This window comes from Martes martes (genome assembly GCF_963455335.1).
Source record: "Martes martes genome assembly, chromosome: 2".
In the NCBI taxonomy this organism is placed as follows: domain Eukaryota; kingdom Metazoa; phylum Chordata; class Mammalia; order Carnivora; family Mustelidae; genus Martes; species Martes martes.
In genome coordinates this window covers 205,790,063-205,817,784 of record NC_137889.1, presented here as the reverse complement: position 1 = coordinate 205,817,784, position 27,722 = coordinate 205,790,063, and the positions used below count along the sequence as shown (strand labels likewise).

Below are 27,722 nucleotides of genomic sequence, written 5' to 3'. Positions count from 1 at the left end.
CCAGGAGGCGGTCGGTGGGACGTGCCCTCCGGACCCCACAGAGGAAGACGAGGCCGCCCGTGTGACAAACTCCCGTTTCTTCCCGCCTTCGAGGGACCCTAACAAAAGAGCTGAAAGGAGCCGCGCTCGAAACGGTTCTGTCCTTCGTCTTCCGCACGACCTCCTGGCCCCGGGAAGTCAAGAAAACCCTCCTTCGGTCACAGCGCCTCGGAGCGGCTCTCCACGCGCGAGGTGCGGTGCCGCCCGATTCCCGACTTTGTTAATAAAGCCGATTCGATTTCGAAATTTCCTCAGCCCAATTGTGGTGTTCAACAGGGGCCCCAGGGGTGCAGAGACGGGTGTGGATCCAGTCATCGTGCAGTGACGGCTCGGGTCGGGGACCGGGGACAAGCCTGGGAGGCGGGGAAGGCCTGGAAGGCCAGTCCGAAGCGGCCGTCGGTTCAGCAAACGCTCGGAGTCCTTCCCAGTAGACTTCGACTGCGCTATCTTCTTACTGTTTTGATGGTGTTTTTTCTACGTATATCATGAATTTCAACTTTGGCCTTTATTAATTCCAGTTTCCTCACTTATTTTTCTAAATGTTTAAGGTGAGCATTTAGTTCCTTTGTTTTTTGGTTTTGCTTTTAAAACGCGAAGGCATTTTGGAAGTCTGAACGCTCCTCTTAGTATTACCGTCAGGGTCCCATAGGTTTCCGTAGAAAGTGGTTTGCTTTTTTCATTGGTTTCTGGAAGGAATGAACTCCCTTTTATTTTCTCTTTGATCTAAGACTTACCTAAGAGTTCGTCCCTTCACTTCTAACTATTCAAAGTTTTTTATATCTTCATCATGTATCTATCATTTTTCTTTTCTTTTTTTATTGTTTTAACAGATTTTATTTATTTATGACAGAGAGCGAGAGCGAGAGAAGGAACACAAGCAGGGGGAGCTGGAGAGGGAGAAGCAGGCTCCCCTCTGAGCAGGGAGCCCATTCCAGGGCTCGACCCCAGGACTCTGGGATCATGACCTAAGCCGAAGGCAGACGCTTAACAACGACTGAGCCCCCCAGACACCCTCCTACGCACCTCCCCTCCTGCAACCCTCAGTTTGTTCCCTAGAGTAAGAGTCTCTCACGGTGTGCCTCCCTCTCCGGTTTCTTCCTGTCTCATTTTTCCCTCCCTTCCCCTGTGCTCCTCTCTTTTGCTCAGAAGAGGCTCTGTACAGCACAGACTTTGAAACCAGACCATTGGCTCAAATCCTAGCTCTGTCTTTACTTGTAACTTTGGGCTAGTTACTTAATCTGCCTCAGTTTTTTCCTACCCCATTCCTATGACAATCACAAGTATCTACACACACATATAAATGAGGATGGGGGCACCTGGCTGACTCAGTCAGCAGAGCATGCGACCCTTGATCTCAGGAGCTGAGAGTTCAAGCCCCGCATCGAGTGTGGAGCCTATTAAAAAAAAAAAAAATAGAACAGTACTTATGATACAGTGTGCAAATATGGGTGTTAATGATTGTCATTTTCTCTCGCCCCAGGACCTGAGAGGACAAGCCCGGAGCTGTTGGCCGCCCAGGACACACGAAGGCTGAGAAGGAGTGGGATCCAAGAGGAGAGCCAAGGGGAGGACAGACCCAGGCCCTTCACAGCCTCAAGCCCAGAGCTCGAGGCCCCAGAGCTGGTCGCACCCAGGATTTTTCAGACATCAGGCAATAAGCCCCTTTTTGTTTAATATTCTGTGACTGAGTCAGAAAGCCTTAAGTGACACAACTGTCAAGCCGTGTGCCGGACTAGAAGCGTGAGAGCCGCCTCGATCCTCCCCTCTCCCTCACTGTCCACATGCTATGCGGCAAGTCTGCTCATTCTCCTTCCTCAGTTTCTTCTCACTATGACACCTTTTCTCGACTTCCCTAACTCAGGGTTGAAGAAAGAAAATCAATATTTGCGAATACCTGTCATGAACTTACAGACTGTGAGGACATGTTCTCTTTCTCTCTTTTTTTTAAGATTTTATTTATTGATTGATTTGAGAGAAGGGGAGAGGGAGACAGCATGAGTGGGGGGGAGGGGCAGAGGGAGAGGGAGAAGCAGACTCCTCGCTGAGCAGGGAGCCCAACGTGGGGCTTGATCCCAGGACCCCGGGATCCTGACCCAAGCTGAAGGCAGACGCCCAACCGACTGAGCCACCCAGGCGCCCCCACGGTCACTCTCTAATCCGGACAAGAGCCCTGGGAGGAACTGGAAGCCCAGAGACAGTGACTGGTCCAAGGCCGCCCAGTGAGCCGCTGGGGATTCCAGCTCCAGAGGCCACACTTAGCCCCCTCGACCGTGCTGTCCTGATGAGCATTTGCCGAACAGTTACCCCAGGAGCAGGACCGTAGAACCCACTCCAGGCAGCACCTTACATGGCACGGGCCAGGGGCTCCTTAGTCCTTCTTGAAAATGGCAATGACCCTCACACACTTTGCTCGCATCAAGAGTCGCACACCCTGGCCTGTGTTTCTCAGGGAGTGGGTCCTTAATCGCTGCATCTCCCCATCCCCGGCCCCAAAGCTTGCAGAGCCTGTGTGGAGAGAAGCGACAGAAGCTAGGTCGGGACCGGTGCCCCCTCCTTTAATCAGTCATGAAAAGACTACCACGTGGCCCGGTGATTTTCCCAGCGTGAAAGCACACACGCATGTACACACATGCATGCGTACAGTCTGCCCATCTGCTTTAAAATACAGCATTGCATGGAGGCTTTCCTGAAGAGTCCTGTAAAACTATTTCCAGTCCACGCCTGGGCTCTTCCTACTGAAGGAGAGCGCTCGTGGCTCGTCCTGCGGGTGGCCGCCTGTCAGTTCCTTAAAATCCACTGAGCTCACGCTGGGACTTTGCTGTCTACCGGGATGCTCCCCCCACCTCCCCCCACCTCCTGCACCCATCGGCACCTGCTCTGCCTTTGGCTCTGCTTCAGGGAGGCCTTTCTCACCCATCCTGTCCAAGGTAAGACCTGCTTTTTACCACGCCCTTAGTCGGAAGCTCAGCCCCTTGACAATTCTGAGACCCTTAGAACAACGCGCTACTATTTTGTCCCTTTATATGTTTACTTGGGTTTTATTTGTGTTTGCATGGGTTTTTCTTTCGTCTTTCTCCTTTATCAGGATGAAACTGCGTCGGCATCATGACAGCAGGAAACCGGTTGCTGCTCTTGTGCCACTAGCATTTTCCATCGGCCTGAAACATACAACGAACTCTCTCTCGATAGGTCCTTGTTGGATAAACGGTAGAAGGAATGAGAGACCAGGAATGAGAGACCATGGTTCCCGGTGGGGAGGCTGAATCCACCCTCATCCCACATGACCTGGTGTGGCTCTTTTAACCTGCTTGATTGGTATAGATGGACAAAATGGGAAAAATCCCCCAGACCTGGATCTTTCTCCATTTGATAGACGGATTCTCCTGCCCATGGGCGGCTAAGACATTCACCGCAAATTGTCGGGAAATATTTTTGTGTCATCCCACGAGACCCTGAATTTCATGCCCCTGCCTGGCCTGGCCCCAACTGTCAAGTCGTGCTGAGGACAAAACCCCACCTTCTTCAGAGGGCTCAGCATCCAGCCAGGCAGGTGAGCGGTGCTGCTGCGGAGGGGAGGGGAGGTAGGGGACTGGAGTGCAGTCGTGAGGAAGAGTGGGGATGACAAGGGAACGGGGAACGTGGCTCTCTATTTACCGCACACCTTTCCAGTATCCACATTCTCTCCCATGTTATCTCATTTGAGCTCAACAGTCAGCAAAGCTCTGGTTTTTACCCCCATTTCATTGTTGAGGGTAGGGGGCTTTTGGGTCGGATAGGCCTGGGCTCGAATTCCCTCCCGTATTACCCACTCCAGAGCTCTTGGGCAAGGCACTTAGAGTTCTTCGTCTCTGTTAGGAGGATACAGACAATTAGGGTTGTTCTGAATCTCAAGTGGTAAAGACGAATATTGATATATTCCTTGAAATGAAACAGTTTTGTGCTTTGGCACATACCAAGTCCTTGATAAACCACAACATTTTTTATGAAGAGATTTGCCCAAGAGCCACACGGTCAGTGGCCGAGAACTCGCTGACCTCTTGCTTTGTAAGAGGTTAATGATATTTTCTATACCGGCTGTGCGGTTTGTCTCACTTCCCAGGCTGTGAGCTCCTCCAGGATGGGGCAGTGGCCTGTGTTTACCGTGGCTACTCCTCACACACGGGGGCCCTGAAATAAGATGACATTTATTATAGTGGCACCTCGGTGGCCTAGCTGGTTATGCGTCTGACTCTTGATTTTGATTCAGGGTCCGGGGATGGAGCATCAAACCCCCCTCCCCTGCCCTAACTCCTCTTCCCTCTGTCAAATAAATAAATAAATCGTTTAAAAAAAAAGATAGTATTTATTATACCGGTAGTGAGTTTTCTACTTACTGGTACGTGTGAATGTGAATAGTGTAGGCAAATGTCCCTTGGAGAGAAGTGAACGCCCAAGAACCCCTTTCCACTTATCTTGGGCCTCCAGGAGCAACTCCCTCTGTACACATCTCTAACCTGGGGGAACAGAAAACAGTCTGATGTGAGTCACTCAAGCTTTCTGTTCAAACACCATGAGAGAAAATACAACTTGTTAGGGCCACACTGATAGGAACGAAGGACATTTTAACCTCTGCTAAGCTAACACATTCTTAGTTAGCAACCTGGGAGCAGTTGAGGTTTTACATACAGTGTCGTGTATCTATGGGCTTATCTAACGATTCAGTGAGTGAGTCATTCCCTCTTCCGGTCCTCTGCCCCGTTCCCGAGAGCGATCTTTTCCTATACGATTCCTGGTTAAGTCCCTCCTCCGGCTTCCCGTCCCTGCTCCGGCCTCCGCGTCCTCTACTCACTATGAAAGAGCTCCCACAGTGGGCTCCTGGACGTCGTCTTGCCTTTGCGGAAGACGCTGCGCACTGGCACCAGACAAGTGTCACCGAAATGCCACTGACCACATCCCACTCTTCCCCCTGCCCTTCAGCATTCCCTCTTGTCCAGGCCACCCAGCTCCTTAGCTGGGGACCGAAGTCCCAACCGCCTGGCCAGGAGGAAGTTTGCATATCTCTTTAGCATTTCTGAGACCTCAGCCCAGCTGCCCAGGGCTTATTCTTAAACACATTTCATGCTCCTTAAGTGCCTTCGGGAGTGAAGACATTAGAGAAACCCTAAATAAATACACAAGCCTCCGACCTTCATGAAACGTGCCGCCGCCTAATCATAAATAAATCTCGCTGTCCAAGGGAGCAATGGCGTCAGGCACATGTCGCGGAAAATAGATATAATGAGATAAACCGCAGTGTCCACTTTCCTACATAGAAGAACTCTGACATCCCCCCGAGGCATGAGGGACATCGGCTCCCAGCCCCACCCCCTGACTTAACCCACCCCTAACCCCACCCTTGCAGACTAGAGCCCGAGGCCGCCTGCGGGGCAGTTGTGGTCCTGAGCCTTCTCCAGTCAGCCCTGGGCCGCCCCCTCTCCGCAACAGAGTGTGGTGAGTGTTCTGCGATGCAAAATAACCCCTTTGCGTTGTGTAACCTTATGTCTTTCCCATCTTCTTTCAAAAGAAAAACGAATTATTAAAAACATAAACCATAGAACCAGTAAAACCTTACCGTGTAATTAACACAAGCCAGGGCAGAACTGAATAGTAGGTGTTCTTCATTGGTCTCCTTGAGTTAAAAAAAAAAAATACCTTTATGTCTGCAGCATGCAGTTGTCTTTTGAATTAAATTTGGCAGCAGTGATTCTAAAGAGCCTAGGTATATCACAGACTGTTTCTTTAAAATGTGCTACTGGAGATACAATTTTAAGAGGAAAAAAATGTTCTTAATCATTACAGAAGAAATCATTGTATTACCATTAAGACTGTGTGTTTAAACAATATTTTAAATTGCTTCTAGAAAGTTTCTTATCTTTTCATTGGTTTCGGGAATTGCTATTGGAATTAGTTTTAATAGTAAGGAGGCACGATTTCTGCTTTCATTTTGAGGTTTATTACTATTGTCAGAATTAAGTCTAACTGTCTCTGTTTTCATATAACAAAAAGAAATTATTTGAAATCGTGATGCTCTGGCCACTTGTTACCTTTCCCGATGTGTAGCATTGTTATCATCAGCAATAATTAAACTCTTTCTTAGGGGCGCCTGGGTGACTCTGGGTTAAGCCTCTGCCTTCGGCTCAGGTCATGATCTCAGGGTCCTCGGATCCAGCCCTGTGTCAGGCTCTCTGCTCTCTGCTTCCCCCTCTCTCTCTGCCTGCCTCTCTGCCTACTTGTGATCTCTGTCTGTCAAATAGATAAATAAAATCTTTAAAAAAAAATGAAAATGAAAATGACTCCAAATAAGTCTGAACCATAAAATTAACAAAGTTTAAAAAGTATGCAAAAATAAATAGGGCATGGTGAATGGTCAGCCTTAAATAGTTCAGTGCATTGATACTAACTACAAAGTGAGTTGACAATATCTTTATAAAGCTTTCTGATATATCTTTTTGACTAAGCATTTTCCATTTTAAGAATCTACCTTTGGGGCACCTGGGTGGCTCAGTGGGTTAAGCGTCTGCCTTTGGCTCAGATCATGGTCCCAGGGTCCTTGGATCAAGCCCCACATTGGGCTCTCTGCTCTGCAGGAAGCCTGCTTCTCCCTCTCCCCCTGCTTGTGTTCCCTCTCTTGCTCGCTCGCTCTCTGTCAAATAAGTAAATAAAATCTTCAAAAAAAACACAACAACACAAAAACAAACCCTCTTTCTTAGAAAGAAAGACAATCTCTGCTCTTTTACACCAACTCGAGCATCTTAGTAGGGGTTCTAACTAATCAGATGACAGTTCTGAGCTGGCGCGCAATGACTGGCTGTCCCTTCCAAGACAGACGAATGCTTGTTCCCCGAGTGTCACAAGCAGCAAGGGGAGCAGCCGTCTCTACCTGGGAGGGGAAGTGGCTTTATTGCCATGTTTCAGAGAATCTTCACTAAAACGTGGTCCTGTGCACGAAATATTTTCTTATGGACTAAACATAAGGACATACACGACAAATTTCAATGAGGTTAACTTTGTATGGTGGATTTATGAGAGATTTTTTTCTTTTGTTATTTTGTGGCTTTTAGAGTATCTTCACTGAACATATTATTTTGGCTAAACTTTTATAACTACACGTGTTTGCAGTAAAACTTTAAGGGTCAGGAGAAATTTGAACTGGGGGGCTGTGTATTTTATTTTTGTGTAAAAGAGTTAACTCCGCTACTTCGGTTCTCAAAGCATCATTTCTGCCAGACTTTCTTTAATACAGTGATTTTCAAGCCTCACCACACCTTGGATTCACCTGGGAAGCGTTAAACATACCCGCTCCAAGGCCACTAACCCGCTCGCCCAGACCAGGGGGTCAGAATCAGAGCGGGGCAAGTGCTGGCATCTGAAAGGCCAACCCCTCACGCTGTCCGCGATCCCGTGTTGCGATTCTTTGGTCTCCATAACACTGACCAGGAAGTTCGTTACTTAAAACTGGACTCCAGGGTGTTTTACTGTCCTTTTTTATTGTCTCAGTGGGTGGTTTTTGCTGATACCTGATATAAGCATTTTCCGGGTTCTATGGTGCACATCTTTGGGACTTTGATCACTCCTACGGTCACATGCAACTCATTAGTACATGCAGAAGGTGTACCTCGTAACAAAACACTATCTGCATCTTTTAAATGACCACTGAAATGTCAGGTGTATCCTGTATTGGCCATTTTTCCTTTCTCGGTTTCCCTTCTAGTCACTTGCGAAAGCAGGGCCAGAACTGGTTTCTGGGGAAAACAGAGGTTTTCTCACAAATATGTGTTTAGCTTATCTCCGTGTTGAGTTAGGCTGGCCGTTAGCTCACCCCCGTGCTGCACTAGGGTGCCTTCCATTCAGGTGGGTGGCCTGCTGCATCATTTGATTTTTATAACCACACATTTGCCTTATATGCCTTTCCTTCTACATAGCTGTTCCCACACATAATAAGCAGCCCTCGTGGGACTCTGACCTTGGGTCCTCACCAAAGACTTCTAATTCAGCCCATTGCTACCCATTTTTTATTATGCCCTGGCTAGTGAAAATACTACTCATGGAGGGTTGTCCAAGAATATATACCCATGTGTCTCTCTGAACAATCTACATTTTATTTTATAAAAAAGATTTTATTTATTTATTTGACAGAGAGAGAGAGAGATCACAAGCAGGCAGAGAGGCAGGCAGAGAGAGGGGGAAGCAGGCTCTCTGCTGAGCAGGGAGCCCGATACGGGACTTGATCCCAGGACCCTGGGACCATGACCTGAGCCGAAGGCAGAGGCTTTAACCCACTGAGGAACCCAGGCGCCCCAACAATCTACATTTTAAATCTGAATTTTAATCCTGAATCATCCCGATGATCAGAGAGATAAGCAGTTGGCTGGGATCATTTCAGCTGTTCATAGATCCCTCTGAGTGATTGTACTCCCCCATTGCACTTTAACGGTATAGTAGGAAATAAATTCTTGGAAGTCACTGTTCTGTTTATTGTGGAGATAAAGGCTTTGACGTCGCATGTCATATACTATATATCATCTCCCTTTTGAGGACTTTGATGAGAAATTTCTCTAGGTCTCAATCTGTTTTTATTTTATACACTTGGTCAATTTCCCAAATGTTTGTGTTCCCTCTTTGCTTTGCCTGGCAGGAAGCCCAAAACCTCACACACGGCCCGTGTCCAGCACTGTAGGGGAACCTTAAAGCATGTGCTACATTTGCTCCAGACTTTATTTTCCCTGTGACCAATTTCTCCATTTTTCACTTTGTATCTTGCTTTATATGGAGGTTTGTAAGCTGCTCAAATCTTAACTTTAAGATAAGAGTATGGGGCGCCTGGGTGGCTCAGTTGGTTGAGCGACTGCCTTCGGCTCAGGTCATGATCCCGGACTTCCAGGATCGAGTCCCACATCAGGCTCCCAGCTCCTTGGGGGGTCTGCTTCTCCCTCTGACCTTCTCCTCTCTCATGCTCTCTCTCAATAAAAAAAAAAAAAAAAAAAAAAAAAAAAAAAAAAAGATAAGAGTATGAATCAGCCTTGACCCTGTTGGGGCAAATAATTTATTGTTGGCAGGAGTGGGGGGTTAAATGGAGGATTTGGAGGGCAGAATGGGGGTACGTCCTTGGCCTCCATCCACTAGTTGTCAATAGTAGTTCCTGGTACTGGGAAGGTACCTTTCACATGACAGGCTTGTCTCCTGGTTTTAAGGAAGAAGGGCAAGAAAAAGAGGTAAAAACGACCTTCCACTTTCTGCCATTTTCTCAAACTCCTTCAGCTTAATAATATTCAAAGTGCCAAGCCTCCGTAGTTTAGGGTAGTGTATCCTGAACCCCAATAATTAGTATTTTCTAGGCTTTGTGCAAGTCACGGTTTTAGGGGCACCCAGACAACGGAACCCACTTTCACCCTCAGAAAAACCTGCAGGCAAAAAGAAAACAAAATAAAAATGTAAGGGCTCAGTTGGCACATCTCTGAAGTTAGTGTGGCTTGCAAGGGCTTTCCTGACGACCTTGGGAAAAGGAAGTGGAGATACCGTTATTGGCATTTAGACAAAGAGGGCACAAAGATATCCCAGTACCTAGTGTAGTTAGTGTCCAGCGTGCTGACCCCCACATCGGGGAGGCTCTGCACCACATCATGAGCTGAACAAGAAGACAAGCAAATCCAGCACGGCTTCACAGAGGAGGTGGCATTTGAGGTGAGGTGTTAACAGGTAAGTAGGGAAACAAGGGGCAGGAGCTCAGGGCAGGAACAGGATCGAGGGAATTCCTACGGCGTGGTGAGCACTGTGGCCGACTGGATGAGGGATGGAAAGGGTAATCAAAGGACTGAAAAAAATGAGGTGGGTCCTTTCCTGAGGGCATCCTGAAATGATTCAGAAGTGAACAGTCATTCTTCCTGAAGAGCCATGTATGCCTGACAGCAGATTAACAATTTTTAAGACAAAAGTGGAGCAGAAGCTGAATTAATTATATCACCAGAGAGACTAGTGATGGTAGGGGACGAGAGACCTGAGAGGATCCAATGTGTCCTGGGTCCTTTATTCCTGACCCTCGCCCCAGTTAAATGTTTTGGAGAGCAAAAACCTTTACTTCTTTGACGGAAGTAGGATAAAGGACTCTCTGTTGTTAGCAAAATTCCCAGTTGAGAACATCAAGTACGCAAATACTCCAGAGAGAGCTCTGATTTAGGGATGACCAAGCACAAGCATCATTTTTAACAAAAGGGGAAATGTTTTGGGGCGGCTTTTTGGTTATAAAAATTATTTAGCCTCAATTAGGAAATGCCATAACTTCAGTTACACACAATTGATTTTAAATTTACGTATAACACAGTTTTCATGGTTTTGCTAAAATTTCACAAAATGATGTGATCAGTGGTACATTAGTCAGGAACCTCCTGGGATACAGGCAATGCTGGGCTCTGTAGGTGACCCGGAAAACGGCTCCAGATCAGAGCCGGGACCAGCAGCAGGCGTGCTGTGGCGCTCCTGGGTGCTGGAGAAGCTCAAAGAGGGAGGTGTGGGGGGAAGAGCAGGATCTGAGTGTGTCTGGGGAGGAAGGGAAGCCTAGAAGCCAGATACCAGGAAGTGAGGAACCCCCTTTCCAATCCAAGTCTATAAGGAAAAGGGATGTGTGCTCAGCTACGCCCCAACATGAGGGCTTCACTAAGTTGGGCAGAATGCCCGCCTCCCACCACTTCATCACCCTGGACAGTGACCAGAGGCTTTTTGTTTCCAGATATTATTTAGTTTAAATTAAGAAATGTCCTCCTTTCAACTATGCAAAATCATTTTTAAATTTCCTTATAACTGAGAGTTTTCATGGTTGGGCTAAATTTTCAGAAATGACTTGGAGGAGAGAAAAAAATAATTTACCCTCTACACTTTCAAGTTCTCAACTAGGGCCCCTGAGAGAAAAGACAGATTAAGAAGAGAAAAACAGGGGCGCCTGGGTGGCTCAGTGGTTAAACCTCTGCCTTCGGCTCCGGTCATGATCTCAGGGTCCCAGGATCGAGTCCCGCATTGGGCTCTCCGCTCGGCGGGCAGCCTGCTTCCCCCTCTCTCTCTGCCTGCCTCTCTGCCTGCCTGTGATCTCTCTCTCTCTCTCTGTGTCAAATAAATAAAATCTTTAAAAAAAAAAGAAGAAGAAGAAGAGAAAAACAGAAGTTGATTACACATGTATCCCATATACATGGGAGATATGCAGGAAAAAGAGTAACTTTCAAAGGTGGCTTAGAATTCGGGCTTAAACACCAGCTCCCGCTAAAGGCACTGGAGAGAGTGTGTGGTGGAAGCCGTGACTGGGGAGGAGAGCAGGAAAATAAGGGTACGATTTGCCACAGGGATTCAAGTCCCTAAGTTTTACATTGATTAGCGTCTCTTGGGTATGGAGTCATCCCTGTCTTCCGGATAGGAGAATGGAACACTTATAAATGGAAATTTTCCCTTAAAGGGTAACTTTGTCTCTGTTTTCAGAGCTTCTGCTGTGTGTGCTGCTTCTCAAAATAATGGACTCAAAAATAACTCTTATGCCAAAGAAGCATATTTTGGAATGGCATTTTCTGGTCTGTACACAACAGGTACAAAGACAGAGTCCCTATGTGACGGAGAGAATGCAGAATTCAGCTTGAGACGCAGGGCAGTGGAACAGATGGTTCCAGAAGCAGACTCAGACCCAGCACTGAAACACGGGCCTGCTGGGGGATGTTTGGGTGCCGGAGAGGCTCCAAGTGACTCAAAGCAAGGCCATCCCAGTTGACTTTATTTACTCTGCTTTTCCAGAAATGGGTTGCATATAACCCATGGAGTGATCTGGTAGAAAACTGAAAGCCAGAAGGAGGTGGACAGAGGAGAAAGGAGGGAAGGAAATAGGGGAATGAGGAGTCTGGGGAGACCCAAGGTGGCTGACATTCAAGAGTTGGGTAGATTGATCGGCACAGCTGAGACTGGTTGAGAGAAATGGAGCCCATGCAGGCCCCAGGCCCGTCAGTGGGACTCCTCCAAGGATAGGACTTGGAAGACAGGACTTGGTAGAATGGAAGAATATGGACTTTGGCTTCAGCTCACCTGCCTGGGAACCTGGCTACACTGCTCTAGCTATTTGATTTCAAATTAGGAGAAAAGATTGTTATGAGGCTAGAATCCCACCACATACCTAAGATTGCTTAACGTGGAAACTGGCAGTAGAAACTGTTCAAGAAATTTCAGTTTCCTTCCTTGAGCCATGAATAAACAACTGCACTCCCAGAGGAAACGCTCTTCTAAGAATTTAGACAGAAATCATAAATCGTGGCCTCCGTCAGTGTCTTTGGCCTCTGTTCACTCCCTGGGGGGTGGGAGACAGCTTCCTGCACAGCCTAGGAAAACTCCATTGTTTTGGCCTCCCCCACACCAATCCCGTTCCTGTAAATTGGGAGGCAGAAAGTGCCCCACCCAACATGATATTCTCTAATTCCAAATTTATGTCCAAAATCCTCCAGGTAAATGGAGAATGCCCAGTCAAATTTGAATTACAACTAAAGAATGAAAAGTGGTTTTTTTTGTTTTTTTTTTCTAAGATTTTATGTATTTATTTGACAGACAGAGGTCACAAGTAGGCAGAGAGGCAGGCAGAGAGAAAGAAGGAAACAGGCTGCTTGCGGAGCAGAGAGCCTGATGTGGGGCTCGATCCCAGGACCCTGAGATCATGACCTGAGCCGAAGGCAGAGGCTTTAACCAACTGAGCCACCCAGGTGCCCCGAAAAGTGTTTTAATATAAGTATGTCTCAAATATTACTTGGGACTTACTTATTCAAATTTAACAGAATCCCCTTTATTTTTTTTCTTTTATTTTTTCCCCTAAATTCTATTGAATCATTTAACCATAATTTCTGTTTTTCTCAGTCTTAAGCATAGGCTTCCATTTCCCAGATTCTTGTAGCTCCCTCGGGGTAAAAAGAAAAATGGTGGCATCACCAGGTATTGACAAGGACAGGGGGCAAATGGAACTCTCATCCACTACTGACGGGAGTGTAATTGGTACCACCACTCGACAATAATGGTTGGCACTGTCTGGCAACCCTAGGACCCAGCAGTTCTATTCCTGGTAGACACAGCAGAAATACATGCCTAGTCCACCTAAAGATGCGTGTAAGAATGTCCATAGCACTAGGTGACCATTCCAAATGGTCCAAACTGGAACAGTACAAAGGCAGCACGGATGAATAAGTTGGACTACCTCTGTGTGATGATTTATTATATGTTAGTGAGAATAAATGAATTATTGCTGTATGCTCCATGGTTGCATCTCACAGTCCTAACTTTGGCAAAAGAAGCCAGACACAGAAGAATAAATAGTGCATATAATTCAACATACATAAGGCTCAAACATGGCAGAGGCAGAGGGACTTCCTAAGAGAGTGAGGAGGGCTTCTGTGGTGCTGCTCATGTCCTTCTTGAATCAGGCTGTGGTCACAAGAACGGTTCACCGTTAAATTCATCAATCATGCTGACGAGTTCTTCACTTCACTAAATGTATACTGGATTTCAGCGGGAGGTTTATGGAAAGACTGGAGGTCTATCCCGATGGGGCTCTTTCTGTAGACCCGTACGGTTGGAAACACCTTCTAGAGTATATGCACGGTTTCTTTTATTCACAGAACTTTTTGTTAAATCTGTGGGAAGAAACTGCAAGACACCGACCTGCTAAAACCACGCGAAGGGCTTCATAGTCACATTTAAAAATCTTGGGTATTGGGGTGTCCCAACAAGCTGTACAGGTCTGGGGTGTGATGGTTTAGGGGTGAGCAGGATTTGAACGCATTCATGTTTAGAGGGTGTCTGAGAACCAGGCAGATCCCCCTACTCTGACTCTAAACATTGCCCTAAAGGAAAGAAATTGGACCCCAAAGATTACAGGTGGGGAATTTTTGAAGTATGTCGATATTCAAATGGAGATCAAAGACATCCCACTGAAGGAAAGAATTCTACCGTATTGAACAGAAGTTCTTTTTAAAAGGGCTATTTTGAAGATTATGATTCTGATTTTGGAGGAACTACAGTGATTGGCAGTGGAAGGAATCACGTGTAAAATTTCTTAAATAAAAATTTATTGACTTTAAATTTTTTAAAAAAGAATTTTATTGAAGGGGGGGAAGTAGAACTGGAGAGTTACGCTGTCCCCATAGGAACAAGAAGCAGAAGAAAACGAGACAGGTGGGTGGGAGGGGAGAGACCAGCAGGATCTGCCACACAGGAGAAGGATTTCAGAATAGGGCGTGAACAAATCCACGGGGAAACCGGGGCATGCAAAGGTCCCCGGGTTCTAGCCTTTGAAACATGTGTGACTAGGAGACAACGTGTTAGGGCCCAGTCTTCCCAAGGACTGCTTGTCTGGCTGCTGAGGACCCAGTTTCTACATCCCTGGGAAACGGAATCAGACACCATTAGATCCTTCCAGAAGCTCAGGCTTCATGGTGCCCTTGATGTTTTTGAACCACGGTTTCTCACTGCAGCACTGTTGTTGACATTTGGAGATAGAACAGTATTTGTTGTGGGGGCTGTCCTGTGCTTTGCAGATTGTCTAGCAAAATCTCTGGCCTCCACCCACTAGAATGACCATAGCACCTCACCCCCAACTGGGACAACCAAAAATATCTCAAAGCATTGCCAAATGTCCCCTGGGGGCGGGGTGCAAAACAATCCTGGTTGTGAACCAGTTACCTGAACATGCGTGGTGGAACTCTAGAGGAAGTGTCTGAGTGTCTGGGTTCAAGACACTAAAAATACATACCTAGATAAACACACACAAGCACACACATGCGGACTGACAGGCGGACTTAAGAAAGCGAAGTCAGTCTCAAACTGTCCACCTCTCTACAGTTTCAAAATTTACCTGGGAAGGGACACCCTAAGAAGTGCTTACCTTCCTTCCCGAACAGGTCTGCTCACTCTAGCTGGCCGAGATTCATAATCCCAGATGGAGAGACTCCGTGGAAACAAGCTTAAGAGCTTTGGAGTCCCAAGAACTGAATTCAAATCCCAGCCCTGCCACTCTGTCTCCCTGGACATGTGACTTACTTTCTGTTTCTTTCCCCTTCCTCTGTGGTCTTGTGGAAGACGTGCCCGTGTTCCACAGTGTATGGGAGCGTGTAAGGGAAGGGCAGGGATTCTACCAATTTCCCTCAAGGGCCAAGTACTCTCTTTTATGTAACTGCTGCTCGTGAAGAATTTACCCCATGCCAGACATCACTGTAATCACTCAAATCACTCGAATATTATTCAATGCCCCTGACAGCTTTATAAGCTACCATTGTGCATATCCCCATTTCACAGATGAGGACACTGAGTCACAAGGTCATTCATTAGCTAGTGACTGGGAAGCTGGGAGTCTGTGGCCAGTGTTGATAATGGAAACCACTGGGTCATGCTGCCTGGTCCACTGTTTTATCTTCGGGTTTTATAATGTCATATATATATATATATATATATATATATATATATATATATAATTTTTTTTCCCTGATGAGACTGGGAAGAGGGTGCAGGGCAACACTCAGTCTTCGTCCTCATGTCCTTATTATAAATTACGGATATTGGGCTAGTGATCATGACTTCTCCTTGGCCCTGGCGTGTCACTGTTTGCCTCAGTTTTCGTGTGTGCGATGGGAAGCATCTTATCAGCCTTCTTCCCCCGCGTGCCTCAGTCTGCCAGGAGTATGAAAGGGATCGGCATTAACTAGAGCTCAAACAGGAACACGTTTAGAAAGTAGAATGCTCCTTGCAAGTGTAAACCCCTGTCATGTTGGCGACAGATCACACTCAAGTTTTCCACCCACTTTCCTGGCACTTAGACTCTCTGTAGACTCTCTCTTCCACGTATATGGTGATTGGCAGTTTTCTTTTTTTTTTTTTTAAAGATGTTATTTATTTATTTGACAGAAAGAGACGCAGCAAGGGAGAGAACACAAGCAGGGGGAGTGGGAGAGGGAGAAGCAGGCTTCCTGCTAAGCAGGGAGCCCGATGCAGGGATCGATCCCAGGACCCTGGGATCATGACCTGAACTGAAGGCAGAGGCTTAATGACTGAGCTCCAGATTGGCAGTTTTCAAACTGTCTTCACATAATGGGATCTTACTGGATCTTGCCAAAGAAAAGCAATGACTTCAGTCCAAGCTTTCAGATCCGTACCCATTGCACATCGTAGCACCCGCTATGTTAGCTTTCTGGAGCTGTGATTCCAGGCACGGCCCCGTACTATGAATCAGTCACAGGACCCGCTACTTAACGACATTTAGTCTCAAATAGGCACGGGGTGCCTATGTCTGCTCATGGACATACAAGAAACAGTGTTGAGCAGATGTGGTCTGCCGACCTACTCTCATCACAGTAACACAACAAACCATGAGAAGAATGCTACTGCACTCATTTTAAAGATGTCAAAACTGAGGCACAGAGAAGTTAGCTTATTTGTCCAAGAACACACAGTGGGTGGAAAATAGATTGGAATCCAGTTCCTAACCACAGTCTAGACCCTGAGGAGTCAAAGTGTGGGCCAAATACCAGCAGAACTGGCACACCTACAGAGTTTGTTAAAAAGCAAGCCTCAGGGGGCACCTGGGTGGCTCAGTGGGTTAAAGCCTCTGCATTCGGCCCAGGTCATGATCCCGGGGTCCTGGGATCGAGCCCTGCATTGGGCTCTCTGCTCAGCGGGGAGCCTGCTTCTCCCTCTCTCTCTCTGCCTGCCTCTGCCTACTGTGATCTCTGTCTGTCAAATAAATAAATAAAATCTTAAAAAAAAAAAAAAAGCAAGCCTCAGGTCCCATTCTGGACCCACTGAATTAGGTTCCACACTCTAAAAGGATCCTAAGTGAGTCCTGTGCTTGGTGTAACGTAAGAACCACCACTGCTTAGTGTACATCCAGCCACATAGAGAAGCACAAAATCTACAAACAGACCTACAACACATGCACACACACATACAGTACAGAGTGTTTTTAAAATGTACTTCTAAACACCTTACTTCAAGGAAGGGAATTCAGAGGTTGCAAAACAAGTGGCAGGAGTCCCTGTGTTAGATTAGGAATTAAGTTAATTGAATTAACACACACAGTATAATCTAGGGTAGATGTGATTTGCGGATGGGACAGTCACAACAGATGCCTGTTTTAGGATCCCTATCGGAACTGATTCTCCAGCCGGTTTTTTAACAGATTTATTTGTTTACTTGACAGAGAGAGAGACCACAAGCAGGGGGAGCGACAAGCAGAGGGAGAGGCTTCCCATCGAGCGGGGAGCCCAATGTGGGGCTCGATCCCAGCGCCCTGGGATCATGACCTGAGCAGAAGGCAGAGGCCCAACCCACTGAGCCACCCAGTGAGCCCCTGCTCCCTGGCATTTTGTTTTTACACCAAACACAGCAAACTGCATACTTACTGTAAACTACTGACCACAGCAAGTAGACGTTCCCAGGGCTGCACAAGGGCAAGGAAGCACTGGGAGAATCGTTGAGATAAAGTCTCTGTCCGGGAACAATTGTTAGGATTGGGGTCTTGAACTTTCACATAGTTTTCTGTTTCGATATGTTGGCTAGACTGATTGGTTTGGTTATGTGACTCTTTTCATCCGAAACATTGATTCTTGCAAGAAGTAATTTTCTATTAAGCATACAGCCTTACAGGGCGCCTGGGTGGCTCAGTGGGTTAAATAAAGCCTCTGCCTTCGGCCCTGGTCATGATCCCAGGGTCCTGGGATGGAGCCCTGTGTCGGTCTCTCTGCTCCGCAGGGAGCCTGCTTCCCTTCCTCTCTCTGCCTACTTGTGATCTCTGTCTGTCAAATAAATAAGTTTTTTAAAAAATCTAAAAAAAAAAAAAAGAATACAGCCTTACTGGCATATTTTTTTGTCTTGAATGATACACCCGTCGCAGCAACAGCTATGTGTGCCTTTTGTGTCGTGCTGTTCCCGGTATGTACTTTGAAGGTATTGGGTCACTCATCCTAGAGGCCAAAAGTGTGTCTCTAACATTCAGTGTCGAGCAACATATTACCTGTGCAATTTATTCAACTTCTGTAACTATTCCGCAGAGAGTAGGTCGAATTCACATCATGTGCCCGCTATGATTACATGAGAGTAGGAAAGCTACCACAGTCCTCCTAAACCATCAGAGAGGAGAAAGACCTTTGGACTCCAACGAAATGTTTACCCTTCTGTATAGTTTCAGCCGTAGTTCCTGGGGCGAGGGGACGGTAATTACAGAGCCTCCTCGGTCTGCTGGTGTTCTCTCTGCGTCGTAAAGCAGATGCTTGATGATAAATGCTAGAGGCAGCCTTCGAAGGTGGTCGGAGTGCCCTGGCTCTTACTGTTCCAGAACACCTCCACCCCTTTTGTGGGGACTCATCCGGTGGGGAATCAAGTGATCACAGCCACGATCTCAGTGGAGACAAAATCCATCAGGAGAAAGAGCCAGGCGGGGGAAGAGCAAAGAAAACCGACCGGGAAGGGCTGAGCGAGAGCGAAATGACCTGTACTCAGTGTCCCCGGAACCGTGTGCATCACAGGAACTTTTACTCCCCGAGGGTCCACCCCAGCTACTGGCGCGGAATCAAGCACCTGTGTTTTCAACCGTGCACTAGGCTCAGCACTTGACTAGTGCACAGTCAAGACTGCGATGTGCTCTGGGAACGTCTTTGATCAGGGCCTTCCCGGCGACAGGGAGGAGCTGGGGACGGATAACGGGCCGGGATGTCCTCGCGCTAAGGAAGTGGGAGGCGCGAGCCGGGGCGAGGGCTGCGGGGCACAGCATATGGTTGGATACGGAGTAGTAAAGGAGAAAGGTTTGCATTAGCCGTTGTGAAACCAGATGCGGTCTCTCCCTTGGGAGTCCTGACTGCGTAGAGCCCGGGAGACTTCGCTCGATCCCCGGCCGAAAGCTGAGACGCGGATACGCACCACTTTGTTCGAGGGACACTGTTTTTAGTGGTTTTGCCACGACTGGATTTTTCTGTGAAAGCTTGAAGTCCAGCCCCCGGTCCCTTTTTTTTTATTTTTTATTTTTTCCAGATTCTGGTCTGATGATTTCACAAAAAGAAGTTAATCGGTTTTTGGTTTTTTTGGCTTTTTTTTAAGTAACCAAGGACATCTGTTAAAACTCCAGCTATCAGGATACGACTAGCAATGACGCAATGAGGACTGGCATTATCTAGAAGCATCGGTGTAATGAGAACTTCTTTGCAGAAGTAAAGGACTCTGTCTCACAAGGTTCGATTGAGGGACAATTGAGATAACGCCTGTGCAACAGCGTTGTAAAAGTGACTACAATCACTATTAAATAGAACACCTCGTGTGCAAAAAAGACTTTGTTCAGAAAGATTGTCTTGAAATAGAAGGAAAAATATCTTGCTGATAAAAAGTGTCAGAGAAAGGGGCAATAAACCCCCCAGAAAACCCGTGGAAGGAACCCCCACCCCGTGTCCGTGATGCCTCTCATTCCCGAGTACAGACGATCGTCTAGAAACGTCTTGCTGAGTCAGTCGAGGGCGGCCACCGTGATCAGGAGAGCTGTGATGAGAAGAAGTCCGCTCAGCTGGGATCGTGATATCCTGCCAGAACAGGGAGGTGTCTCAGACTTTTTGGGTTTTGTTTTCACAGGCCCTCTGGAACTCGCCTTAAAAATGAATCCAGTTGTCTTGCAGCCCGGATACGGCACGGGGGGCGTGATGAACAGTGACTGGCAAACTGGCGTATTTGACTGCTGCGATGACCTGGGGATTTGTAAGTGCGCCTAATTATTCTCCACCTTGACTCCCAGAATGCAGGTTCCTGACCTAATCAAACTTGTCTACTTCTTCTGTCACTGAGCTCCCATTCTCTGGCCAGCTCGGAAGTCACGAGCTGCACGCCCATGGGTGGGTTTAGCCACCAGATGTGTTTTGTTTGTCCTGTACATGATGAACTCGCTTCATGTAGCAATTTAAAAATATCAGGAAACATATCAAAATCAGATTTCACACACACACAAAAATCTGGCTTTCCAATCTAGATTTCCAGCTTCTCTCAAAAATTGGAAAATTTGGCAAGGTGAGCCTTCATCACACGGCAGAGTTCAGCCGCTTCTTAACATGAGCCAATCCCGTTCAAAGAGAGTCTCACTCTGCAGTTGGCCACATTTATTCTTGCCCGCCATTGGCTATTTTGTGGGTTTTTCCGATCTACTCCACTCACTTTACCTGCACGACCCTGAGTCGGTGACCCTCGTCGAGACCCTTCGCCGCCTGCCATTTCTCAGCTCTTAGGCTCACCGCGCGCTTGACGCGTTGCTCCGTCTTCTGCTCACCTCTCCCTTCTCTGACGGTGCTGCTCCGTGTGCTCCGGCTCTCAAGGCCGTTCTTGCCGACTCTTGTCACTGTTCCATTTCAGAAAGCACCGCAGGCTTTTAGCGTTACCGACTTCCACTTCTTTCCCACCACGAAACACACTTTGGAGTGAGAAGACTTTCTGGAGCCATTTGGGTTGCAGACATTCTCTGTGGGGCTCGTCCTGACATCAGGCGTGAGGATCAGCCTCCTTTTTCTGTGCGTGATGGGAGTTCCCAGATCTTTGGCGAGAGCCTTTTGCTTAAAAACAGTCCATCAAAGAGCCGCTGACTCTCTTACCGTATCTAGGCTGCGGCACACCACAACTCCACCCTGGCCCTTTTCAAAATAGACTTGCACTCACGGCATATTTGAGAACAGTTTCCTGTTTGTTGTCACTTTCTCGAGTCCTTTCTGGGCCTTGCAGAGCGTCTCTAAAGCGGAGCCGCACTCAAGTCTGTGAACAGCCGATAGCAAAATCCCGTCACTTCTGCGCGTCCATCCTCCTAACAACGATGGAGCCCTTTTGCCCGAACGACCTTCTAGAATCTATTTCCGCTCATTGTCCCTAATGATTTGTTCATTCGGTGTTTTGACCCTCAGCCCCCCCCCCCCCATGGCTTTAGAGGGCTTCTCAGACACGCTGACACCACAGACTTCCTCCCCAGGCGTGACCCGATGTCACAAGGCAGGGAGGAAGGGTCACGCAAGGGGGATCCCAACGGCCAGGCAGGAGCTTCCGCGATTAAATCGGACCCGGTACAGTGACTCACGAGTTACCGCAGCTCCTAGACGCGGGGCTCCAGAAGCCGGACCGAGAAAGCCAGATGACAAACACGGCTTTCTCCGGGCCCGTCAGAGCCGTGTCCAGAGCCGGCGTCTCTCGGACAGGCGTGACTTCGTCGCCACGACCCTCACTAACCCTCTTTGTGGCTTCCCCTTGCGCGCAGGCCTCTGCGGCGCTTTCTTCCCCCTGTGCCTCTCGTGTCAGATCGCCTCCGACATGAACGAGTGCTGCCTGTGCGGGGCCAGCGTGGCTATGAGGACCTTGTACAGGACGCGCTACGGCATCCCGGTGAGTCCCCGCGGCCCGCCCCACGAGCCGGCACCGAGGGCTCCCTGCAGGCGGGCCGCAGCGGCGCGACCGCCCTCCTCGCCTCCAGGCTTGACCCTCGTCTCTGCTCCACTCCCATCCTACATTTTTTAAATGATGGACGGGGACCGCGCTGCTGCTCATACCAGGGAATATGTTTGTAATAAAATCTTACGTTCCCGTAGACGCGTCCCTGAAACGGTGGCTGCAGGTGAGTAGGTGAGGCGTGGAGAGTCCTCACCCTCTCCCCGCTCTACTCAGCCAGACCCAGGACCCCGCAGATCCGTAGGCTGGATGACGGGGTGTTAGGAAGCCAGGGGGAGAAAACGGGCCTGCGGTAGATCCCTTCCAAGCCAGCACATCTGGCTCATAAGCCAGTGCTCATTCCTTCAACACGGATGTGTCCCGTGCAAGGAACCTGCCCGGTACTTTCCAGATGCTAGAGGCACCTCAGTGCATGTGGCTTACATCCTGTTTCTTCTTATTTTTTCAGACCTCTATTTTAACATAGTTTCAGACTTGAAGAAAAGTTGCAGAAATCATAAATGGGAAAGAAAGGAGAAACAATACAAGGAATTCCTGAATACCCTGCACCCACAGGCCCCAAATACTAAAATCTTGCCACCTTCCTTTTATTTCCGCTTTCCTCCACCCATTTGTCTATTCTCTTTTTTGGAAACATCGATAGGAAATTACAGACTTGATGTCCTATAGTATCTCTATGACACCACGCATTTCTTAGTAACAAGGGCATTCATTTCTGTAACCATAATGCAATGATCGAAATCAGGAATTTAACACAGGTGTGGTATTATTCGCTAATTTGTGGGTCTTATTTAAACTTTACCAATTAACCCAACAACATTCTGTGGATGAGAGGAAAACCAATCCGAAACCACAAATTCTGTTCAGTTGTCACTCCTCTTTAGTCTCCTACAAGAGGGAATAGTTTCTCAGTCTTTCCTTGCCTTTTCTTCCCCCCAAATGCAGACCATTTATTTTGAAGACTGTCCCTCAATTTGGTGTGTCAGATGTGTCCTTGTGCTTATATTTAGGGATTACACTTTGACAGAACCTCCACAGAACTGATGGAAGAGTCACTGTGCTTCCCATCAAGACGCACATGACATCACCGCATCCCATTATGGTTGTGGTTTACTTTGATTACTTAGTTAAGGTAGTGTCCGCCGTAAGGTTCTCCACCCTCTGGTGAAGTCCTCCGCCGCAAGGTTGCCATTTCCCCCTTCGTAACGAGTAAGGACCTGGTAGAGAGATGTGAGCACCCTATTCCTCGTCAGCTCTCCACCCCCGGGGATTAACGTCCGCTGAAGCTGCTCCCCTGAATCAGTGACTACTGTGATGGTCGTCCATGGCAGAGCTCGCGCTCTAATGGGAGAAGGTTGCTACACTGTGACTAAGTAACAACCTTATAGGATGCTAATAAGTGGCCCAGAAAAAAATAAAACAAAGAAGAGGAATAAAGAATGTTGAAGCATTCCAATTTTATTTTATTTGTTTTCAGCATTATAAAATTTATTTTTATCCAAGCAAGGTTTATCCCAGGAATGCAAAGATGGCTCAGTATCAGAATACTCTAGTTTCAGATTCAAAAAGGAAAACCATCATCATCATCTCAGTTGACGCAGGAAGAGCAGTCAACAAAATTCAATGTCCATCCACATTTTTAGAAAGGGAGTTCTAAAGTTAAGCAGGGTTGTGAGGGAAGGCTTTCAAGCAAAAGCGAAAGGATGAGAAAGAAGTTACCCATCGGGGGAAGAGCTGGGCAGAAGACAGAGTGTCGCCCAAGGCTTTAAAGCAGAGTTTATCTGGAAGGTTCCCGAAACTGGAAAGGGCCGGAGAAGCTGGAATAGAATGAGTGAGAAGGTGGGGGCAGGATGTCATAGGAAACGATGATGTTAGAGCAAGATTTAGAAACTCTGGGGCCTTGAGAACCGTTGTAAGAACCTCAGCCGTTAATCCGAGTGAGCAGAGAAGTCCCTGAAAACGGCCTAAACAAAGGGGTGATATGATGGATTCTGTTCCTAGAAGTGTAGCCTCTGCCCTACTCGCTGCTCCCACTGGAAAGGGAGCAAGTTATTCATCTCCCTAAGCCTCAGCCCCCTCATTGATAAATGGTCACACTGATCCTCCCCTTTACTGGGGTAGCAAGAGTCATGGGAGATAATGCACGGAAAGGGCTTAACACAGGACCTGGCAAGTAATACGTGCTCAGTAAACAACTACTTCTCTTTTTGTCCTTTTCTCTGAGAATTGCTCAGCTATTTCCTCAGGGCAGAGGTGTGTGCAGGGCCCTGGCCTCATTTCCCCTGCGTGCTTGCTCAGGTCCCTGACGTCCAAGGCTGCCCTTGTTCATGCTAACCCTAAGGTAGCACGACACACGTGGGCTCTTGGCTCTGTGCCTGGACTGGGACTTCCTGAATCGTGTGCGAGGTGTCATGCGTGCGTACTTCCGTACACGATGTGATGGTAACGTTCTCAACGCAGCCCGAGACCTCGACACGGTATGCAGGAAGGGGCCCTTAGCTGGATCCTGGAGATGAGGCTTTGGGGACAGCTCAGCATGTTCTCTGATAAATCATGTGGTGGCATCAGTTTTCTCATCTGTCATGAGGAAGTTGTGCAAGGTGATTTCTAGGTCTAGGATTCTGGCTATAGTAGGTTTCCTCAACACACAATGAAGCTGTGTATTTATAAACCGTGTATCTCTATTTCCTCCTTTAGAACAGACCTAAAAATAATTCCCAAGACTGGTTTATATCATTCAGGCTCTCTGCTTTGTTTCCCTTGCATATCTATGCAAATCTCCGTGGGGCTGCGACAGTACAGCTCTCTGATCTGCCCCTCCTTTCGTGGGTACAGCCAGGAGAGCACCCCTTTGCCAGGGCACAACCTGTGCAGGAGAGAAGGAGGAAGAAAAGACACAACCACTGGCTGTACTACCGTGAGCTGGAATATTATTCTGACATGCAGTTGCTCATGTACTGCCTGCAAACTCTTGTGGTGTGGCAACTGTTACCTCCTTTTATAGACATGGGTTGGCTCTTTGCCCCAAATGCTTACACTGTTAGATGACGATCAAAGCACTGTAACAATAGGAAAAATTTCTTTTCACGAAAAATAAATCACTCATAGTCTCACCATTTAGAAGCTCCAACCTACACACTGCCACCCGTCACCCACCCCACGAGCTCACACTATAAATTGGGAATTATATTAAACTCAAACTTTAAGAACATAAGTGCTGTCAAATAATGGAGCTCGAAATTCTTCCAGTCTGTCAAGACACGCAGTAATAAAACCAGATTATCAGACTAGAACTCCCCGGCTCACTCAGTGCCTCCTGCACCAGAACAGGAATCCCTTCAAGGGCATGTCACCCGGAAGGTCACCCGGAAGGTCACTGAGGACCCAGTTGGGCGCTTCCATGGAGAGGGCCCTCAAATCCTTGCAAAGTACTCCGTCCCATGGCTTTCCAAACAAATTCATTCTCTTCTTTCTTCCTTCCCCCATAATTTATGTATCTCCCCTTTGCTCCAAACTTCTTCCATTGCAGAACTTGAGAGATGTCAATGAAAGCGGCTAGAGGGATACAATGTGGGGCCCCACCTGGCTCCGCTCACAAACTACAGAAAAATTGGTGCATTTTGTAACTGGCTTTAAAGGAAAGCCGTCTCAGAATTGATGTTAGAGGATGAGGGCTGTAGTCATACCCTGCAGATCAGCTGAAATCGGGTCATATACGGTTAAGGGCACAGGCTTCAGAAAAGGAAGACCAAGTGCCACTACCAATTTGTTATGTGATCTGAACAAGTCATTTACCTTCCCGCGGGTCATCAGAAAAACGGAGATAATGAAAATCCTCATGCTAAACCAGTAACATAAAATGTATTTTTTACGGAGTTTTGAAAAGCTATGCGAATGCAAGGACTTGTGTGACTCTATTTACAGACTATGAGTGGCCCCACTGTTTGTTTTTTAACAGGGATCTATTTGCGGTGATTTCCTATGGCTGGGATGTTTTCCTCTGTGCACCCTTTGCCAACTCAAGCGAGATATTGAAAAAAGAAAAGCAATGAATGCTTTCTAAAAGGTGCTTGGTAAGTTGTTGGACATTCTTTGATTTAGTTGTATCAAAACAAATGTTCAATAACATCTTTTATTTCCTTGGTCCTCTCTAACAAATACATGAAACATCGCTTACAAAATGGAGGACAAAGGAGTTCCAATTGCCAGCCGACACCAGCAGTTGGTAGTGAGCATCCATAGGTTGAGAGAGCGAAACCTGGAAGGATAGGAGAGAATTCTGAGGTTTGTTGGGTTGTCTGCCGTGTGACGTACCAGTGAACAGGTCCCACGTCACCCATGCATATCTTCATTAGACTATGATTTGAGGTAGCTGAGGTGTGCGTGTTACCATTCATTTCCCCAAGTCTAGTTCCTAGGTGTGCTGCTACCACACTAACCAGTTGAGCTGTTATCCTAAGTGTGACTGTGTAATGCGCCTACTTCTGTGTTCTTGGCAACACCAGAATATTAGTAGAAGAATCCCTCCTCCAAAACTACGGGAAGCTACTTCAGTTTCTACAAATTCAGGGTGGATATTTCACCCAGTTATCCAAAATTCCCAAAGCCCCCACTATGAGGAGAAGTTACTGACTCTTTGGCGGCAGTGTTGTCGGAGTCGGGCAGCTGCTCATTTCCCTGTTTCCTAGCTCCCCTAGTCACATTTTTAATCTTCTGAGCAGCTATTTCTCTCAAACAGGTGGGTAATAGTTTACATGTCCTATCTTTTGATCTCTTGTTGCCAGTCCCCATGGAATTCGCAATCAAAGCTTAGTTTTCCCCTGGGAATGAGTATGATCTATACAGTCCTTTCCCGCCCAGAGGTCTTTGTGAATGTTTGATCCAGGTGGAACGTTCATGAGTGTAAGTTGTCACTGGCCCGATCTCTCTCTTTCCTAGTCATTTCTTTGCCACATACCCCACAAAACGATGTCTTCTTCACGAACATATTAGTTCATCTCATGTTGCATTTTTGTATCCTAGCATTGGTCTTCTGACTGTTTCAATGGCTTCCTGGAATGACTAACATGCTTTACTCAGTTTCAGGCAGAGTCATGATAGGGAGTTTTCTTATTGTTCTTTTTCCTCCTTATATTCTACCTCCAGAGAATTGGCTGTTGTCTCTCTTTTCAAGCAGTGACATTTGTTAAAAGTCCTATATTAACAACTTGACTCAGAATTTGATGCCTAAGTAGCCCTGAGGGAAGGAGGATGTGACAGTTTACTGGCACAGTCAATGAAAAAGACTGTTTGGTGTTCTCTGCCTTTTGGAGACCCTTACCTTGACACGGTTGATGATCCGTTGACATTTGACAACAGAAGTCAACTATGGCAATCTACAGAGCGCTCCATTGTTTGCCTCAACCACAGAGCAACAAAGCTTGATACCTAGTAGGCACTTAACAAATATTGTGGGAGCATAAATCAGTGCAACTTTCAAGCAAGGAAGCATAATGAGGCCCTAACCTAGGAGACTTGTCTGAATCTTAACTGGTGATTGTGACTCTTTATATAGATTATACTGAACCAGGGGCCACGATTTGATATAGATCTCAAAATATGCCAAAACGTGGTGGTAGGGGATGGGTGGAATGGAAAGTTTTGATACTTAGAACAAGATAATGTGAAGACAGATGAAACTGATAAATCCTAATTTGTTCATTCATTTATCCTCTCCTTTTTTCTTCTGGTTTCTACAGGTCACAGTCACAATGTGGTGAAAGAAATGCTAGAATCACATACTGCATCTGTTGAGTGCTATCTCACCCCACATCTTAGAAACTAATTCAACCAATCATGTGGTTTCCAATGGCTTCAAGACACTTTCAATTTCTAGCTTATTTCAAAAGAAATACATTTCCAGTGGCTGTTCTCTAAAATTACTGCTAATAAAAAATTAATATCCTCAACATTTCTTGTGTCTTTATTTTTTTACTTAAATTCCATGAGCCAACATATAGTACATCATCAGCTTCAGATGTAGTGTTCAATGGTTCATCAGTGCCTTTGGATATAGCTTTATGAAAAACTATAATAAAACTTTAAAAAAAGGAAACCAAATTTGTCAAAATATTAAAGCTGAATGATGGGTACACGGAGAATTTTTTTTTAAATTTTGAAATGTTTATTTTTTTTGAAGGATGATTGACACATAAAGATGATTCCACTTTTCTATC

The 27,722-nt window shown here is 46.8% G+C and overlaps 1 protein-coding gene across 1 annotated transcript; it reads left to right on the top strand.

Annotated features, from left to right (window-relative positions):
- The first annotated feature begins 5,423 nt into the window (after positions 1 to 5,423).
- On the top strand, positions 5,424 to 27,453 carry LOC308338538 (placenta-specific gene 8 protein-like). The gene is made up of 5 exons (XM_080796723.1): positions 5,424 to 5,508; positions 19,666 to 19,788; positions 21,320 to 21,444; positions 25,466 to 25,580; positions 27,246 to 27,453. Exons 2-4 carry the CDS (start codon positions 19,689 to 19,691, stop codon positions 25,568 to 25,570), a joined length of 330 nt encoding a protein of 109 aa, XP_080652849.1. The 5' UTR covers positions 5,424 to 5,508; positions 19,666 to 19,688; the 3' UTR covers positions 25,571 to 25,580; positions 27,246 to 27,453.
- The last annotated feature ends 269 nt before the right edge of the window (positions 27,454 to 27,722 follow it).